The sequence below is a fragment of the Channa argus genome, chromosome 9 (genome assembly GCF_033026475.1).
Source record: "Channa argus isolate prfri chromosome 9, Channa argus male v1.0, whole genome shotgun sequence".
NCBI classification, from domain to species: domain Eukaryota; kingdom Metazoa; phylum Chordata; class Actinopteri; order Anabantiformes; family Channidae; genus Channa; species Channa argus.
In genome coordinates, this window is record NC_090205.1 from 10,463,393 (window position 1) to 10,483,741 (window position 20,349).

The 20,349-nt window shown below is 43.9% G+C and overlaps 1 protein-coding gene across 8 annotated transcripts in view; it reads right to left on the minus strand.

The window, feature by feature from the left end:
* Window positions 1-19,712, minus strand: part of klf12b (Kruppel like factor 12b) — a 35,563-nt gene extending 15,851 nt beyond the window's left edge. The window contains exons 1-2 of one of the 8 annotated variants that reach the window (XM_067515316.1): window positions 19,544-19,712; window positions 5,466-5,548 (exon numbers count right to left, since the gene is read on the minus strand). In XM_067515316.1, the coding sequence (XP_067371417.1) occupies window positions 5,466-5,548; window positions 19,544-19,637 (177 nt within the window). In that variant the 5' untranslated portion in view covers window positions 19,638-19,712. Of the gene's footprint in view, window positions 1-682; window positions 843-5,465; window positions 5,549-14,634; window positions 15,244-15,354; window positions 15,496-18,848; window positions 19,100-19,223; window positions 19,507-19,543 lie in introns of those variants that run through there. The other 7 variants (XM_067515319.1, XM_067515317.1, XM_067515320.1 and 4 more) reach the window with 7 other exon arrangements.
* Between the last annotated feature and the right edge of the window lie 637 nt (window positions 19,713-20,349).

The window sequence follows — 20,349 nt, forward strand, 5'->3', positions numbered from 1 at the left end:
CCATATAGGCATGGGAAATGTATTCATTGAGATTTATGGAGAATGGGGTGATAAATTTCCTCATGTTCATTCACCTCCTCCTGTTAGGCCCCCTTGGTTAGCATGATGTCACATGCAGATGAAATGCAGTAAAGATAGAGTGAAAGGAAGCGACTGTGAGAGACACTCTCGCTTTCCTTTTCTAGGCGTAGGTTGCTCTCGCTCTCTCCCTCTCTGTTCCTCCTGTTTTCCATCACTCCCACAGAAACGCAGCTCTCTTGGCTACCCTTGTATCGCTCCTAAATCTCCTTTGTGACGGTGGAAAAACATCATATGGGCTCAATTTCCTGACCGTCTCTCGGCGATGGGCCTCCTAAGGCCAACACTGGTGGCTCCGAGTGTATCCCTCAACACATCTTTCACTTAACACCAAGCAGACTGTAACACAACCGCCCCATCTGTCTGCACAAGTTTCAGGAACCTGTTTACTTGGAAAAGATAATGGAACACTTACACAGGAGAAATACAACACTCACACGCTGCTACTATTTGTTTCTCCAGACCCCCAGATTTGAGACATTCTTTGATATTCTGATCTATATTGTCAGATCAACCACGCTACAAATGATGTACCTACTCTACACTCACAATGTTCAGTGTGGGAGAGGTGCTACAGTGTGTGGTGAGTGGTGTTGATCCTCACATTGGAGTCTTTTAGAGGCTGAGTCACTGTCAGGCTCATCAGGGAAGAAGCACATCCAGGATTTTTACTAATCCTACAGGAAAAGCTCATTAAAACTAAAGGAAAAACTCAGCAGAATTGAAAAATATGTGGTTTCCATCCTCACTTTGTCTGTGAGACTTGAATTTTTCTCCCTTTTTGTAATGCTGGCTGAGAGTGTATCTGTGGTCATTTACAAATGATGCTGAGGGGTGTGTGTGTGTGTGTGTGTGTGTGTGTGTGTGTGTGTGTGTGTGTGTGTTCTTTTATGTAGTAGCCTACTATTTTTACTAAAAAAAAAAAAGACTGTTTAACTCCCTCTCAGTTGAAAAACAAACCCTACCCCTTGAAGCATGCCCTCTGATGACCTCTGGACTTTGGTGGGGTTTAGCTCAGGGTCAGTCATGTCATTACTGACATTACTTCATGTTCAACAAGAATTTTCAGTAAGGACTATGAATTTATAATTATGCTTTGTGGAAAAACTGATCAATTCAGTAAATTTGGCTATGACAAGTGTAACAAGCTTAAACTCGTGTTAAAATAAAAAATAATTATGATGCCTCCTTCGTGGAAACTTGTAGTTTCATTTTTCCAAGTAGAACAGTTTAGTCAGTGACACTTCCATCTAAGAAATAACCATTTATAGAGAAGTGGTTATGAGCATATTTGGTGAAAATGAGCTCGTCTAGAATCAGAACAATAATAAGGATTCTCCAGAGAGAGCTGATCCCTCTAAAATTAAGACATAAGCAGATGAGTGTTACATGCAGTAAAGTCAATATTAGCAAAAGCTTTATAAAAACATTGGGAGTCCAAGTAGCAGAGAGAGCTAGAAATGACCTATCAGGAGTATCAGCGTTAGTCTTCCTTTATAATCCGGTCTGCACACCTGTATGAACATGACTGGATGTGAATTGTCAGCTGGTAGCCAATCAGGTGATAAACAAGTCATTGATGGTAAAGCATGAATGAGCATCTCATGCCAATAAATTGATTCAATCTGCTGCCTGAGCTCAAGCAATGCTCCATATCTGAGTTGCAAATGTGGGTTGCAGAGTCATTTTGTCCATTCAATACGGCTAATGCAGCCCTAGGGTGACTGTTGTAAATCTGACGGGTGGAGACAAACAGTGTCATGTGATGCTGAGTTTGCTGTGACGAATCGTTGTAGTGTGCACACAGGGCTCAATAATGCTTACATAGCAGTTTGTTTCACATAGATGTTGCTGCTTGTCAGTGGACTCAGATTAAACCAAAGTATTCCGCCTTAAACCATCTATCTAATGGCTACAGTGTCTGCTCCAGTGTCTTTACCTTAAAAACATTTCAAAATAAATATCACCTAATTGTCTTCATGTATGTTTGTGATGTCAAAAGTCCTCTGTGCTTCACTTGCATCAAATCCAAATGTAGCCTTTCTTGACAGACCCTTAGGCTACAATCCAGCTGCTTTTGCATGTGATCTCTCTGTGTTTGCATGTTGTGCATAGGATGCGAGTGTCACGTACTGCCTGGAGCTATACTGCCTTATAGCTTTGAAAGCATTGCAGCCGCTGAGGCTGAGCTGAGTGTTTTGGAAAACTTGTCGTTCTCAGCAAGTGTTCCTACAGTATGCTTAGTTGGCTACTAAAGTTTTACAGTTGCCAGTTCTGCCAGTGAACAAAGACTGGAGAAACAAAGTGAAAACTGAAGAAAATATACTATGTGCCAAATGCTGGTTTAGCTGCAATACAGATTAAATTTTTTCATAAGATTAAGGAAATTTATATTTCCATTTCTATAGACCCTATAGGGTCAATATTTGCTTATTACAGAAGTAGTATCCAAACAAATTGACTGATATATTTATTTCAGGTACCTGCTAACACTTGAGAAGGTCTAATGTGTGACCTGTGATTACAGTGAAGCCAATGGCTGCAGAGGAAAGACATTATGCCACAGCTGTTGGCGAACAATCAGTGTCACAAAACAACAAACTCATGACATTTCTCTGAATCGCTTTCCGCTTTCAAATCAGGTGGGACACATGTGCCTCGTTGCTTAAAGTGAGAATATATAACTGTTGTGTCTGAACAACAGGTACTTTGACCATCAGAGGAAAACAAAACAGTGATTTTCCCAACATTGTCTCAAAGTTTCTGTCACAGATGTTATCATTAAGTGACCTGAGAGCGTTAGTAGGGCACAAGACATCAATAATATTCTGTTAGTAATGCTGTCTTAGTCCTGTGCTGAATGAATAATAATGACATCAAGACATGTGAGAAGTAATGTGAGCAGGTATTTTGGATTTGACAGCACAGATAGAAAGAATGTGGATAAAGGCAGGCGTGCTATTGCCTCAAAGGAATGTCAGCTAGTCAGTCATTCAAAGCAGCAAAGACACTGTGAATCACTGGAACAATGTCAGTTATCAATGTAGTTTAGTTTAGGCTAAAAAAGTTCCCAGCCAATGAATTATTTGTTAGTTTGAATTGGTGCTAAATACATATTTTAAAAAAGTGACAAGTAGAATGTTGTGGTACCGCTCTTCCTGACCACATGTCAAAGTTTCAAGACACGGAACCCCCAACAGCCCATCCCCATCACCAGTGGTGCACTGCCGGTCCCAAGCCCGGTTAAAATTGGGGAGGGTTGCGTCAGGAAGGGCATCCGGCATAAAAACTGTGCCAATTAAACATGCGGACAAATGGTCTAGTGCAAACACACAGTATAAGATGAAAGGACAAAAAAAGAAAAAAGAAAAGAAAAAGAATGTTGAAGTACGTAAAGCACCTCACTGCGTGGAAATGAAAACATGCAATGTTTTTCCCTGACAAATTCCACTTTTAATTTGTGAAAACAGGACTGTCTTTATCTAAAAGAGTCCACTGCGTTGGTAACACAATGATCGTGAGCCTCAGGAATATAGTCAATTACAGAGAAGCTGCTGAAACTGTCCAGTCCTCTGTGTCTCCTGAGTGAAAAGGGGAACACTTGTGTGGAGAGCTCAAAACAACACAGTGTGTATAGTGTTACAGAGAAAAACAGAAACCTATTTGCATTTTGGGGTTAGTTTCTCAAACACATCTCAAACAGCACAAATGGAAAACTTAAGCCACCCCCACTTTCATTTTGACAGCTACAAACACACACAAGCTTTCAAACCTACACATGCTCGCACACACTGGCAAACATATGAAGATATGCTCGACCCGCCTTCCTGCCTCTGTCCTCATGCTATTGTCTTTATTAGGGGATACTGGTTAGCAGGGCAGATTTTCCAGGCCCTTGCGGGCAAATTGTCTAATGAGGCAGACCATTTCCAGCAAACCCTTGGCCCCCTGCCACTTAAATGAAGACCACATTTCTGCAGCAGCCTAAACTGTCTGTCTGCCGTCTAAAGGGGAGTTCAGGCTGTTAGGGCAAGATTGCATCTCTGTGCACTTTAAAGCCGTGTGGGCTGCGGCTCTCGCATCCTGTCTGTGACTGACATCACTACAAGTATGGAGAATGACATCAAACCCCAGGTAATAGGTATCCGCACAGCTCTCAAACCCTTGAGCCACAGATGAGAGAGCAGGACACCCAGAAAGTAACCACCTGCCGCCTCTCTGTCAAGTCATTAGATGCAGTGGGACAGAGTCAGTTCTTATCAACACAAAGCACCTACACAGCAAACAATAGTCTACGCGACCCGAGATAACCTGATGGGCCATCAGCAGCTGGTATTTTTCTCATCCATCACGGACTAATGCTCTCAGGTTCGTCTCAACAAAAACTACTTTTCTTTCCTCCCACAAAGCGCTGACGATAATATATTAGGGGCCAAAATATTATTGATATGCTATGAATGGAAATCAATAATAACTGCACACTTATTCATCATGATTACAAATATTAAGTGGCCTACACCCGCTGCACATAAAGCTGTGGCAGCAACACAAAGCCCCTGTAACCTAGCAACAGCTTCACCATAACAAGACCACTTTATTTCTAGGTATGTCAGACCAGAGTGCACTGAGACTGTATGCGGGCCATGAAAAACCTGCATGAGGTAACTGCATTATACCCAACACACGGTACAGTAGACACCGTTTAATTGAACATTAAACCCAAACATTAGATACATGTTGCAGTGTAGCCTTTTATGTAAAACAAAAGGCTCTTCCTCTCAGTGACAGAATCATATCGAGCGACAGAGACAACACAGAGGTGACGCTAAGCTCTGCGAGGGAGCAGAGGCATTCATGAAATATAGTAGAGGAGGAGATGCTGTGATAGTGTTTGCAGTGGAAGTGGAAGTAGCGCATGATGTGCTGGGTTTGTCTGTCTGTGTGTTTTTTCACATGTGCACACGAGATTATTCATGTGTGTTTGTGCGGAAGAAGGGCAGGGGAGGATAAAGGGAAACTTAGAGACATGCAGGAACAGACAGAGATAGATAAGATTTAGATTTTCCCATGTGACCCTCCTCCCCAGAGCAGTGACTCCATCTGCGCAATCACCCCCAGCCAGCACAGACTCTCTGCTGGCCCCCGTCACCTCCCCGAAACCCCCCATTGCATTCCTCCTCCAGCTGTGGCTCTCCTCCTCTTCTTGGTTCTTCTCCTCTTCCTGCCTACTACCATGCTCTCCGACCACTCCTCTTAGCCTCCTCACTCGCTCGCTCACTCACTCACTCGGGCCTGGTAGTGATTATCAGCCCAGGAGGAGGAAAGAAGGAAAAGAAAGCAGGAGAAAAAAAAAAAGGGAATTGTCTGGAAAACAACTGCTCTCTTACCCCTTGTTCCGTTTCCAGGGGCTCAGCTTTGACTCGAACTGCAGGCATTCCGTCAAGCATTAACATCCTGTTTCTTAGGCTGCCTGTGAAGGGACACAGAGGAGGTGTAAGACGGGTGTTTTAGCATGACTAAGCAGGTCCCACACTCAGTTGTTCACACATGGACATCTACAATGTTGTGCTTGCACCCACTGAGAAACAAACACATTTTAAATAGACACACATTCACGTTTCAAAAACCATCCGAAGCTGACAGACAAAAGATGTGCGCAAATTGTGTAAACTCAGTCAGTGCGCAGCATGACTCCCTCTTCTCCATAATAAAGATTTTCAATTGCCTGGTGGGCTGCTGTGGGGCTAATAACACTTCATAATGCTGAATAAAATCCTCTTAGGACTTCAATGGCATACAAATACTTGCTTTGATATGCAGTTACCCAACAGTGGCAACACCACAACCGGTTTTCCTCTTTGACTACTGTTAAAGCAACGCACAGTAAATGTCCCTTTAAGATGCAAATGTGAAATTTTGACGTATGACAAAAATAACATGTTATACTCACAATAACAGGCAAAACATTAACATCACAATATGCCACTTACACACATACAGAGAACACACTTTTTATGACTTCTTCATATTCATGCTTCCATCTGCTGCCTCTGAACACCAAGCCTAAAGTGGGCAGCAGTGCCCGGCTCCTCAGCTCCGTGCTGTGGCTTTAAGAGGAATAGTCAGATGGAGCCAATGACAACAATGCATGTTCCATATCCCTCAGCTAGGGCCGACCTGAGGTAACCCTCCCTCTTATTATTTTAGCAGCCGTACATGGAGGAATGCTAGCAAGGCGGATAGACTCTAAACATCTCTGTTCCTCTCCACTGCGGGCAACAGCAGCTAGATGTGTGGCCCAGCCCTTGCAGTCAGCAGTCCTGTGGCCATCGTGACTACTCTTGTGAAAAAATAAAATAAAAATAAAAGCTCGGCCAATCACAGAGGACTTATATTTTCACTTTGCATGGGATTTCCTAAGAATGCAACTACACTGAGATGTCTCACACAACATCCATGTGACCTGTCCCATAATCCACTCCGCAAAATATCAAAAAGAATTTTGTCAATTAAAAATGGTCACATCAGACTTATTTAATGCCACATATTGTTAGACTACTTCTGTCTAAAGCAAAAGGCTAATCCTCACTGTGTTTGTGTGTGAGGGAGGTAGAGAAAGGGGGAGGATTTGCTCAATCTGCAACCACCCCCCAGATCTCGCCTCTCAGGTCTAAGTCCCCCAGGTACCCTGGCTGTGCCGCTATTGTATTGTTGTCCAGGATGTCCTTCGGCTTCAGGTCTTGGTAGGCCCAGATAGCGTTGTCATAGTAACGGCCGGGCGGGTGGAGCTGCAGCTTCAGTCCAGCCTTAAGCCATGTGTTGAGGAGAAGAAGAGAGAGGAGAGAACTAAGAGAGGCTGAAAGTGAGGTTTGTTTTTCTTAGGATGACAGTCTTTCTGGAGGAGGCATCAGCTCTTCCTCAGAAAAAAAAAGAAAAATTCTTTAAGTATTGAATTTCTGCTGGGTACATTTTAAAAAAGCTTCTATTTGTGAGCCTCAAAAAAGTTGACCTCATCCAAACTTCTTTGTTCTCTTTGCTAAATGTGTTTACTCCTCTTCAAAACAGTCAGAATGGTACATTTGAACGGTAAATGCAACATCCTCCCCACATGTGCCTACAGTCTACTCATAAGAACTTATTGGCAAGTTCAAATCCATATCTGTGACTGTAATGACCAAAGAGCTAAGAGGAATAACAGAGACCTAACACTGAATTATGAGCTGACGGTTGGACGCTGTGTGTGTGTGGAGCAGTTCACGTTGGAGTACACAAGGTTTGTGTCTGTCAGTAAGAACTTTAGGATCAAAACTCAAAACGATTAAAAATAACTTTGAATCGAAGAGAATTTGTTCAAGATAATAAACCAATGCGTATCCAGCCTGCTCTATCACTAAATTTGGTGTGCTGGCGGCAGACCCAGGCAACCAGCAGTATGCTGTCTATCAGTGGTATGAGGTTCAGTGTGTGGGAGATGGAGGTTGGGGGGTGGTGGGATGTGTGAGTGAGGGGAAACAAGGTAGATTAAGATCACCTTTCCATTTGCTGCACTCTGAAATGAAATGGCCATCCCAGGTGTGTGGGGGAGCTGGATGGAGAGAGGAGGGCAGTGAAGTGTTGAGGCATCCCCACCCTCCCTCCCCCCCACCCCATCAACTCTCCTGTACCCACACACATCCACAGGAATAAAAAAAGGTGAAAGGAAAGATTGAGGCCAGTTATCGCAGCACAAATGGTCAAGAAATCCATATTTCAGAGTCTGCTGCTCCCTTCGCTTTTCTGTTTATGCTTATTTGTGTGTCCGTTAATGCATTTCGAAGTATGAACTGAAAATCCACCACATGTTGGCATCTTTGACCTCAGGTCCACTATCTACCACTTCCCTGATGGCTATCGGCTCTGTGCTGACTAAGGTGATAAATAACTGGAGTGAAAGGATAAGGCTCATCCAAACCAACCCTGAACCGACTAGCTGGATCAATTAAAGGTGACAAACACTCTAGAAAAAAACCTCTGACCTTGTGACGCCAAATGCTGTCCTCCTTTTCCTATACACGCTGTCAAATAAACCCAAGTAGATTTTAAAAGGAAAGAGAGAAAAACAACAATGCTTCAATGCTGGAGCACTGTGGTACATACATGACATAGCTTTTGTAGTCAGTAAAACACTAGGAATTAAATAAAAAGAGATTTAAATAATATTCGAGTAACTGATTATTGTTAATTGGAGAGGTTTAAACAGGAAGCACTCTAATTGGGGGAAAAAACGCTCAAAAGGTGTGTGTTGGTTGAGTGGGTGGTGGAAATCACTGTGAGTTCATGTTCTTTCTGCACATGCAAGTGTGAAGACAGATTCTGCCTAATACTATCTCTGGGTGTTTGCTCACACAGCAACAAAACACATTTTTGCTAAGGAGAAAGTTAAGCTTAAACAAACTGATGAAACTAAATTTAGTCTCTGGCTGTAGCTACTCTTCTGCAACACCACACACCCTGAAACACACTGTAGCAGACAGACCCGGCCAATGCTTTGTTCACGTGTCCTACAATTGCATCTGTGTCACAAAGGCTGGACCTGCTGCCACGGGCTGGGGTGGAGGAGAGATGGAAAAAGGTGAGAGGAAGAGAAGGGGGGGGGAATGAATTACGGGAAGAACATGAGGAAGGATTATGGAAGGTGATAGCAAAAGAAGTGAGTGAAGGCAGGAGCTTGTTGAAGAGCACAGAGTTGTTGGCAGGAGCAGTGGTGAGGGAAGCAACCAAGGGGAGTTGAAGAGGTTGAGGAGGGAGGGAAGGGTGTTTAAAGGGGAGGAGGAGGGGCAGTAGTCAGAGAAACGAAAGAGGGTAAAGAGGGGATATGGACCCGAGCCAAGGCCCGGTCGAGCGCAAAGCACACGGTGCAAGAATGCCAACAGACTCCCCCTCCCACCCGGTCCTCTACCAAAGGGGAGAGAGACAGAAAAAGAGAGAGTAACAGCACAGTAAACATTTTAAAGGTTGCAAATCAGAAACAAATGATTAACTAGTATTAAAAATAAATATGAATAAGCAGGACAGAGCTGGTAGGTGATGACAAGATGTGCTGTGAAAGTATTTTGTGCCGCTGGCCTCTCGGCCTCATCTCACTTCCCCTTTCTGTGGCCCCGGCCACCCCAGCGTAACACATTGGCCTGATAACTAGCCTACAACTGCTCGCTCACTAGCACCCTCCTCCACTTCCTCTCTATTGAGTCACTCAGTGCGGCAACTTTCAGAAAAGTAGTGAGAGCCGCGTATGTTCACAGGGACTGAGCCACCTCAGTAGAGCCTAGAAAAAAAAAGTCCAGTTTTTGTTTGGGAAAACACATTTATCATGTTTGCCACAGCTGAATCACAGCTGGTGTTCGATCCCACCCTCAGTCTGCTTCATGTTAAGCTGTTTCTGTTCATGAGCTCTGGTCTTGAGAACCATTTAGCCAAATAACAGTGGTGTCAAAGTTTAACAGACTTGAACCTCCAACCCACAGAGGTTAGTGCAGGCACAGCCAAAACCAGAATCTGCCTTTGTGGGCATTTGGCTGTGTAAAAATGCAAATTGTTGTAGGAATTATGAAACACAGTATTGACTTTGTTACAAAAATAAAGCAATATGTAAATGTAATCATCATGTAAATAAGTAATACCAGATAAATTAGTCCTGATAAAAGCTGCCTAGCTGCCTAATTTTCATTGTCCAAACATAGGGGTGTAAACATTGTCTTTAAAAGGCAAATAGTTAAGGTCCAACCTTCCAGTTTCTAATTGCTGCTGTTTGTCTTTGCTTGTCCTCTATACAAGATATAATGTGGAGTTGCTCTGTAAGTGAATCAAGTGGCAAATCCAAAACTCATTTACTCATTTACTCCCACTGTATTTGTTTAACTCTTTTAACACAGGGATTTGAAATAAACTCCCTAAAAGTCACTACATTTTTAAAAGGTGTTCCATCACGAGCCCTCACAAATGGCAGAAAGTTTAAAGTCAAAGCATCAGAGGACAATATCTTTCTTTTAATTCATCGGTTTACCACTAACTCACACTCAATCCTGCATTTCCCATAATGAAACCACCAATATTTTGGAAAATGTACTTTTTAAAATCACTGATGACATCAACTTCAGAGGCGCAGCAGACACATAACAGGCTGATAGCTTTCTCCACTTAACTGGTTGAGTTCCCTTTTAACAACTTTCTAACACGGAACCACGTAAACAGTGTCGGTGTTGTTTGTTATGTACGTGTCTGAGTCACTAAGGTGTGGAGGTGTGTTTTCCCTGCACTCCACGCCTGGATTTCCTGAGATGGACATAGTCTTGTTTTTTTCAAATCATTCCTGGCACTCTGTGAATGGTCTCAGAATTTCCATTTCATAAGATGCATTTTCCTTGGCAGGAGCAGCAGGCGAAGTCTTTTGGATGCTTCTGGGACATTTTTGAACTGGGCTCAAGAGAGCAGAGTGCTGCTACCCCTCTGTTCATAGAAGCATGGACTTCTCTAACGCCCAATGTGTACAATAACATCCAACCAGTTATGTGGACTATCCTTTGAAAAAAAAAAAAGAGAGAGAGAGAGAGAGAGAAAAAAAAGTTCCCTTTAGGGTTAAAAATCCCTTAGAGATGCACTCAACTGATGCACTTTACCTCAAAACGCTTGGCGCTTTCCCCTGGGAATAAGTCAGTTTCACAAAAAGAAAACTCAGCTTTCTTCACAGCTATTATTAGAAAAAATACACTGCTCATATGTTGGATGTTTTCATCTCTGGGACAACCCGGCCAGTGTAGCAGGTCCCAATCAATCTGAAGTGAGTGTCATCCTGCATCTGTCTGATTCTATCCAGGCTTCACCTGCTGTTGAGTTTGACATGGCTTACATGAAAGACTGCCCTCCCTCCTACACTCAGACATCTAGTGCGCAATTCAAAAACCACCTAATGGTGCCATATCGGGATGTGTCGCAGCACAATAAAGGCATTCAAATTTGCACAGGCTTGAATAAAGACAACAAGGGACAATTATTGATCTGATTAAATTCTAAGTTTTCCACAAAGCTTTAAAAAAACATGCATGAGTAGACAGTGTTTATAGAAGGATAGGAATCATGTAATGTTAATAAATCCGGGTTCAGGGGGTTTGATACAGTATGTGCACATGGAAAAGGTCTCAGCAACAATGTGCGCCAGTTTTTTTTTTATCTCTTCATGACCTCATTATGCAAGTTCCTAAACAAATATAAAAATGTTAAAAGATTGTTTTAAAAGAGTCGAACACAAACTCTAAAGTAGAAGAAATTAATAAAAAGCCAAATAGGTGAGATGGGGGACATATTTTGTGTGTGTGTGACTTGAGGGTTTAAACCTGGTTGTGGGCTTCTGAATATGATTAGGTTTAGGGTCGGGAATAATCACGTAGTTGTGATGATTAAAGTTAGGGTTATGGTCTGGGGAGTGCATTTTGTCAATGAGTCTCCTCACGACTGTAGTGAAGGAGTGAAGGAGGGAGGGAGTGTTTTGGGGCTGGGGAACTGCACCTGGGAGGAAACCAGCTCAATTTATTGAGAATTGATACCCATGTAAATACACAAACGACTCACACAGAAACAACACAGACGCGCATGAGCGGGGCGCATACGGAACTTCCCATATTCTAGTGGACTGCCCTTGGGTCTTTGCTATTTCTGCCAGGGGCAGGGAGATCCTGTGTCAGTAATCCCGTCAGGATGAGTGGGATGAGGTTGCCGGATGCAGCTCAAGTTCACTGCCTTGAGCAGCACACAAAGTAATTTGTAAGAACACTTTGCTGCTACATACAGCACCACGGCTATTACAGCATGTTTACACATAAAACAAATGTACAGTTTTAATAAAAAGGTGCTCACACAGTAAGAAACAAAATATACCGAACCAATCCCACACACTGCCAGTGCCACACACCTTAAAACACATTTATTTGTCTAACGCAAAATGTGCAGTAATTATAACTCGGGCAGATGTGTCACTAGTGCCTTTTTAAAGAGTCAAAACCTATGTTAATCTCTAGACTATCTGATTATTATGGCAAAAAGGAAATCGGTCTGTGACTTGTATATTTTTCTGTGACTTTTTTTTTCTTTGTGAAAGATCCCCACCTACACCTACAAAATTACCTCTGTCCTTTTTTAAGGCCTTGTGAAACTGTGGGAAAAAGCAGAAGCTATTTATTCTGAGAACAAACAGTCATAGTGAAAAGAGTTGTCGCTGTCTGGTTCGTCTGTCTCTGCATGTCAAATGCACTTCTTATGATGCTGACTTCCTGAGCCCCTGCACTGTTCTATAATCTGGCTACCACACACACAAAAGCTGTGACCTCTGTCTGCACCCACAATGAACCGTATTTATCTCAGATTCAGATTCAGACGCACACACAAACCTCTGTCTCTAAATATTGTAGCTCTGCTCATGAAAGAAGAATATAGATGCCCATTCAACACAAAGAGCCATCCACACGCACCTACAGTATGCACACACACTCACATACACACGCATGCATACTCCAGAAACACAGTTACACACACACACACATGCTCCTCCACAGTGCTCCAGAGAGAGGTAAACATTACAGTCTGACATCGTCTTGCATCATGTGCCTCAAATGCAGCAGAGAAACAGCTAAACAAGCTGTGACTGTGACAGCTCTAAAGTGAGGTGGCATTACTCAAGTGAGCTTCGACTCAGAAGTCAAAGCAATTTGTGACACCATTCTAGACACTTTATGTCCAATTGATGATCATCTTGATGTAATGATGAGAAAGACTAGGTAAATGTTCTTTGCGAGGGCTGCATTCAGTTCAGCCTTTAAAGGAGCCACGTAGACGCCACAAAGCAGTCCCCAAACAGTATGAGGTCTTCTTTCAACAAAATCAAGTGACCTCTCTAGAACACCCTTCACACACACGTACACTGCAGTCACCTCGGTAAAAGCAGTAGGGTCAGCGGCTGTGCATCGAAAATAGCCTCTGACATAAAAACCTCACTTGCACCAAAGGAGGGGGAGGTGGAGCAGAGCAAACCAGGATACATGGAGTAATTGGCACAACTTTTCAGAAAGAGACCGCAATACTCTTTGCATGTGTTATGGTGAGGTTTACACACTGTAGCTCTACACTGTGTGTATGTGTGTGTGTGTGTGTCTGAGAGAAAGAGGTTAGCTCCAGTGGATCAATAATAGTTGCACTCAGTGACTCTGTTCTCGTCTCTTATTTACTCCCAGTGCACAGGTCCTAGGTTGAGGTGGCCACACTGCAGTGCTTCATAATCATCTCAAACTGACAGAGGTGCATCGTGGGCACAGTTCTGCACCATATTCACAGTAAATAAAATGCTGGAAAACCAGTCAGTGTGCTATGAATGCTTCACAGTGTAAGGAAAACACTCCAAAACGGAGCAGTATTGAATTCTGCAGACAATGCGTGTACGATAAAAGCCCACGAGAACATAGCGTGAAGGTACTGTATAGGCAGGTGAATCACAGAACCCGATGATTACTCCTCTCATGCAAAGGTTAGAGCTGCTCTCTGCGCACTAAAACTGAGGGTCAGAGCGAAACCGCACTCCCATCTCCTGCCCTAACATGGAGGTGGGATGCATTAGATTAGCATCCTCACAATAACCTGCCTCCTAACCACCACCACCACCACCACCACCACCACCACCAGCACCACCACCACCACCACCAGCAACCACCCACATACTCTCTCTGTCTCTTCCTCTCCTCCCCAAGCGGTGACAGCACATTCCTGCTCTAATGGGGATTCTTTGAGTAGGCTACGGCCTTTTATCCCCCTTAGGCTCTGATTGTGTGTGTGTGTGTGTGTGTGTGTGTGTGTGTGTGTGTGTGTGTGTGTGTGTGTGTGTGTGTTCTGGCATGTACGTCTGAATGTGTGTGTGAATGATCGCCCCTCCCCCAACATATGCACTGTGTACATACAACTCACAATAGCTGGGCTAGCGAATGCATCACAGCACATGTGCACTTATGTGTCCTCTCAAAGATCGACCCAGATGTTTTACAATCACTGGACAATGCAAGCATGCAGTGGACAGAACGCGGACTCATCTGCAGTATCTGCTGCACACTTCTCATGTACAAATACCCACCTCAAACACACACTCTGTTTTTATTCTCTCCCTCTGTCCTTTCGACTCACTAGCTATCAATCTGTGTTAAACAGGTTTGCAGACCCCTCCTGATACAGCATCACAAACTGCCTACCTTAACTTTTGGTGACACAACCAAATTCACCCCTAAGACATGGCATAAAGAAACAGACAACAACGGACCAACCAAAACATTCCAGCACACTGACATTTATTACATCAAATGTCCGTGTAGTTATTTTCACTCACTGATTTTTTTTCCCCTTGGTTTGACCCGTTCCAGCTCTCCAACACCACTCAATAAAAGCCAGCAGCTGTGTTTACCTCTATTACTCATCTGCTCGCGCCTTCGCTTCGATTACTTTTCCTGTCTTTTTCTTTTTTTAACTGATGCTGTGCTGTGTTGATACCTGGATGAAGCAGCTAATTGAGAAGCTTCGTGGCCCGTAGATTGAAGCTCCGTTCGACTAAGTTAAAACCAAAGAGCCTGTGGAATGCGACAGGCCCCCCATAATGGATTCCACATGTTGTTTGCATAATTTCCCCTCCTTTGACCTACAGGACAACGGGAAACACAGTTCACAGTGATCCATGCAGCATCCCTGTGCAGGTCTCTTGAAAACAGCTGGGCAGCTTCCCAAGTATTCTGCAAAAAGAAACTCTTCCCGTGAAAGCAGCTCAAAAATGGTTGAAAACTGCTTGAAAACGCCGCCTTTGAATCCACATCCATTCTCTTCTTTCGGCTTCCTTTTTCTCCTCCCTTCTGTTAACCAACCATATTTGGCTAAAGCAAAACAGAGTCTTAGTTAAAAGAGGAAACGTCACCACAAACAGAGAGAGCTTCCAGTGACATACCTTTCCATCCTAGCCATGGAAATATGTCGAGCAACTTTAAATCAGCCTCTAGGGCCAAGTTCTGCTCAATGAGTCATTTCCAGTAAGCACTGACTGTGCGGCTCTAGAGATGTTGTCATTACTAGATGGTTTGACAACATCTTCTCTCCAATCTGCCTCTCCTTACACACGTTTGTTGTTTGATGACTTTTTCCCCATCCAAAGCTAAGCTGAGCCGCTCTTGAATGGCTCCTTACAAATAATCAAAGCAGAAATTAAAAAAAAAAAATACTCACACTGACGTTTGACAAGCTCTAATCATCCATGTTATGATTGTAGTTCTTTCTTTTCACGTTGACTATTAGGACTATCAACCCCAGAGTCACTGCCTGTTGCACAATAATTTCCGTTCTCTCTCTCTCTCTCTCTCGCTCTCGCTCTCGCTCTCGCTCTCGCTCTCGCTCTCTCTCACACACACACACACACACACACACACACACACACACACACACACACACACACACACACACACACACACACACACAAAACACACATGCTCTAGCACTCTATGTACACCCTTAACTCAATTTTGATAAACAAATGTGGCTTGGACACTGGGGTCAAAGGTTGAATCCACAAGAGACAATGCAAAGGGAGAGAACATTTTGTCATCTGCTGACATGATGAAATAACAGCAGTGGGAGTTTAGTACACAGCCATCACCTAGAAATATTAGTGTTGGTCCATGCACAGGAAGTTCAATATTACTACTAATTCATGTCTTACAATTCCAAATGAAACAGCAAGCAAAAACAGCACATTAAGTGCAGATGTTTTGGATGCTTAACCCTCTTGCTCCAAAATCTTTTTGTTTTGTTTGTCCTATCAATTTAACTAGCACTTGTGTGTGTGTTTGCACATGGTAGACTCCTACAGCTGAAAACGTAGGTTTGATGTGACAACGTCTTTATAATCAGGGGCGACACGATATCCCACAATGCACCCTGAGCTTGCCCTCTTCTCTCTACATTTTCCTTGTTCATATTTGGCCTTGGCTTTCAGTCAGGAATCCGGACGAATCCAGCAATACTGTGCACTGCAGTCTATCTGCAATCAATGCTGATACACTCCATAACACCCACTTGGATCAATGACACAGCAGTCACTATGCCAGCAGTTAACCCAGCTGAACGGGGGTACCGGGGAACTCTCCCTGCCTTCTCCCTGAAGATGACCGTGAGCGTACGTGCTGTCGGATTGCACATACTGTACTGGAGCACGACACCTCTTCCTGAAAGACTCAATCTGTCAACTCGCACCAAATTTGTGTGTTGTGATCTGTGGAAGACAGACAATTCCTTTAGTGGGGGGAATCCTGCTGCCGAGCAATTAAATGTGCTGGACAGAGTGGTGTTGATGGACAGATAGAGGCTATCCGTTGGTGATTGGCTTTATAATTGAGTCCCCCCCCTCCTTCCACCTGCACTGATCTCTATCATAAGCTCTTGGACCATGTCTTGGTGTGGGGGTTGAGCCATTGAAGGAACCACACTAGTAGCAGCGGCTTGATGTGGTTGTGGGGAAAAGAATGAAGGATGTTAATGTGATAAAAACGTCTACGCTTATGTACAGCAGCAGTAGCGACAGTAAAGGAGAACACAACAAAACGTATTACAGCATCTCAGAGCTGAAGGATGAGAGCCAGACATCATGCGTGGAGAGAACACAAAACACACACTTGTGCACCCTTGCATAACTGAACTAGTGAGGAAAAAAAAGATTTCCCCAAACCTAAAGTATAGTGATTGTTGTGTCTTAATCTAACTGTACCCTCACTGTAAAGTTTAGGTGCTGACAATCAATGTTGTCAGGCCAGCAGGGGCATCAGATCTGAAAACCGTTGTTCTGAGCAGCATAGACACACACACACACACCATTGTTTTTGTTAAATTTTGGGGAATTATTAAAATTATCCACGTGTACTCGAAATGTGAAGAAATTGCCCAAATGATCACTACGCCTTAGTTAGAGATGACCTATGGAAACTCTATTGATAGCGGCTACGGCTGGAAATTAATCACTTTGCGGATTCCAATGGTTTTGTCAAGTCTAGTTTAAATATTTGTGCCTGCTGACTGTGCAGTTTGTTCACCTTTTTTTTCTCTGTCATTGTTCAAATTTCCTTCGTTTTGCACACGAGTGAGCGGCTACATCATTCACACTGCCGTGATGTTCCGTTCTGAGTCTTCAGTGCAGTAGTACATTCAGTCTCTTGCTGGTTCAAGCTGTTACATTCAGCTCAGTGCAAAAACTCAGCCTGATATGTGTGATGCTTATAAGGTTAATAGCTCAGCAGTCATTTATGTGCAACAGAAGTATCAGAAGGATTGTTTCTGTGACTTTGCTGTCTTTTAACAGGCTTTTAATGAGGAAGTAATGTACTCTGCATCAAGGCTGAGCAACATTATCTATGTGTAGCGCTGACAGTGACACCTCAGCCAAAGAGGCTCAAAGTAGCAGCAATTAACATTATTATACAACATTAGGGAAGTTTTCTTCTGCATTTTATAAAATTGTCCTGAATATTGGTGTTATCAAATTGCCCTGCAGACTTACGCCACTATAAAGTAACATGGCCCGCTCCTAAAAGAAACCTGCATTGACTTTGTGTGAGATTAGCAGGAAATTAGCAGGAAACATTGGTATGTTGGCTGTTTCAGGGCTTCACTAGGATTCTTCACGAACGTCGTTGCTCATGCATAGTGTACTGTTGAGTCTACTCTTCATGTGTGGTAATATCAGCCTGCTTATTCATGCACTGGGAGAAGACCCCTTTGTAAATGGATTTAAGTGTGAATTTAAATAGCCACTAATCTCACTCGCTGAACATCGGTGAGCTGCAGGGAGTCTTATCCAAACGCACACACATAATCCTACTCCCCCCTTTTTGTTTCCTTTTTTGATTTTTAATTTTGTAGGTGGCACCCACACTTCAGCACACACACACACCCTATGAGTGTCACACAGTTACAAGCGAGGCAGGGCCTCCCCACAACGCTGGGGTAAAGTCACAGAGGTCAGTGCTCAGTTTCCACATCAAACCCAGGAGCAGAGGCCAGAGTCTCATCCCCCCTCCCACCTTTCACTCCCTCCTGTTCTCCCTTCCCCCTCCCTCTCTCCCCTCCTCTTGCCACCACTCACCCCACACACCCTCCTTCTCCCCCCCTTGCTGGATGTACAAATGCCTTTGCTGTCAGCTCTGCCCCGGTCCCCTGTAATTGAAAATAACAGCCAAGGGCCAGCCCCCGGCCACTCTCCCCAGCCTGGTGGCTCTCTGCCTCTCTGACAGCCACCCATCAATACCAATGACTATTACCCTGGAAGTGAGAGTGCTGCCGATGACATCCAAGACACCACCCCTGCAACAATCCCACACACACACGACCCCCCCCCCCCGCCCAGTGTCCTTCCTCCGCTACCCGAGCCTCTTAATGTTTAACCCGTTGCTAACAGCCTTGTCTCGCTGTCTCTAAGCTGCCACAGTAGGCTACGGTAGGCAAGCAAGCCTGTCTCACACACACACCACAGTGGTTCACACAAATGCACACCCACACACAACTCTCTTAAGACATGCACCAAAACTCTGACAAGCAGCAAACTTTCCAATGAGAAGTGCTGAGAGAGAGAGTTTGGAGTCTCACTTTACACTCTACCCCACCAAGACGTTGAGTCAGTGTTGCACTACAACGCAGCTCCACTGCTAGGCTGAAATGTTTTGAAGTTCACTCACAGGTAAATAAGTGGGACATTGGAGATTTCACAACCGGTGCCGTCACTGTAAAGTCAGGATGCTGTCCGTATGCTGCCCGTGCCCACAGTCATTAGGTGTATAGTCACAGTTTTTCCTCTTTTATCGTGTCAGCTTATGAATTTATAGTTGGAATAAGTGCAACATGTCCAATCAGCACCGTGCAGGGTCTCTTGTCTTTCCCCCACTGACAGAGACCAAACACAATGCCATACATGATCTGAGTTGTCATCTGCTTTGACAGAGCAATGACAGCTGAACGAGACGCACTGAAGACAACCACAAAGCCCAGCAACGTGACAAATGAAGTACACAGCAGCAGCCAGCAGAGGAACAGGACGAGAAAATTGCACAGACCTTGTCAAGAAGCTGCAGAGCCGTGGAGACCAGGAGACTGCTTTTCTTTCAACAGTCCTCTCTGTCTCCTCTCCTCCTCTCCCTCTCCTCTCCTCTTCTCTCCTCTCACTCTGCGTGTATGTACGTGTGTGATAGTGTGTGTGTGTTTGTGTGTGTGTGTGTGTGTGTGTGTGTGTGTGAGAGTGAGTGAGTGAGTGAGTGAGTAAGTGTATGTGAGTGAGCAGCTCCCTCCCCTTCTGCCTCTCAGCTGCTCAGCTTAGGCAGTTCTCAGGAAATGAATGGGAGCGCACAGAGAACTGTTGTACTTGCAAATGACTTACCCCGAGTCACATGATCCGCTAAATGTAGGGTGGGCCGGTGGGTGGAGGCTTCATAAGCAAAGGGAAGACAATATACACTAAGCTTTAACAGCATGCATCGAATTACACGGGGCCCCTCCGGGGAGGTTTCCGACGCGTCCGCCCTCAGTCAGCCCGGCCTCACTGTGTTCGCCTCCCGGAGCGCGGCCGAGCGCCCCGGGCGGGGGCTGAGCACCGGAGCACCTCCCCGTTTAAAGGGGCCGGAGAGGAAGGTGAAGATGAAGAAGGAGGAACAGGAATTCTTTAACTTTGTTTGTGTCGTTGCGTGTGCGTTTACCCAATTCAACCGTTCGAGTTATGAAAAGAGCATTTTTGTTGATGACTGTTTAAAACATTGTAAAAATCAATTTTAAATAGCTGTTCAGAAAATGAACCATTTCCCTAAATGAAATTATTAATTAATCAAACATGACCAGCTTTCCCTTATCAGGTTATAGTAAATAGTGTGCAATAAAAGCAATACATTATCCTTTAGAAAGCTCTGGTGGCAATTTTTTAAATGTTTTTATCGATCTAATCAATGTATTGTGATTTGTGGATTAAACACTTAATTTAGTCTCTTTTAGGTCAAGTGATTTTTTTGCAGCTTTTCCTTCATGCACCACAGTCATAAACAAGCCTTTGTGAAGGAAACATAAAAGAATCAATACACAATATTATTTATCATCAATTACATTACTTTCGATTATTTTCTTTGATTGCTAATGGTTTGCTCTATAAAATGTCAGAAAATGAGTTTTTTAAGTTGCTTGTTTCTATATGTCCTA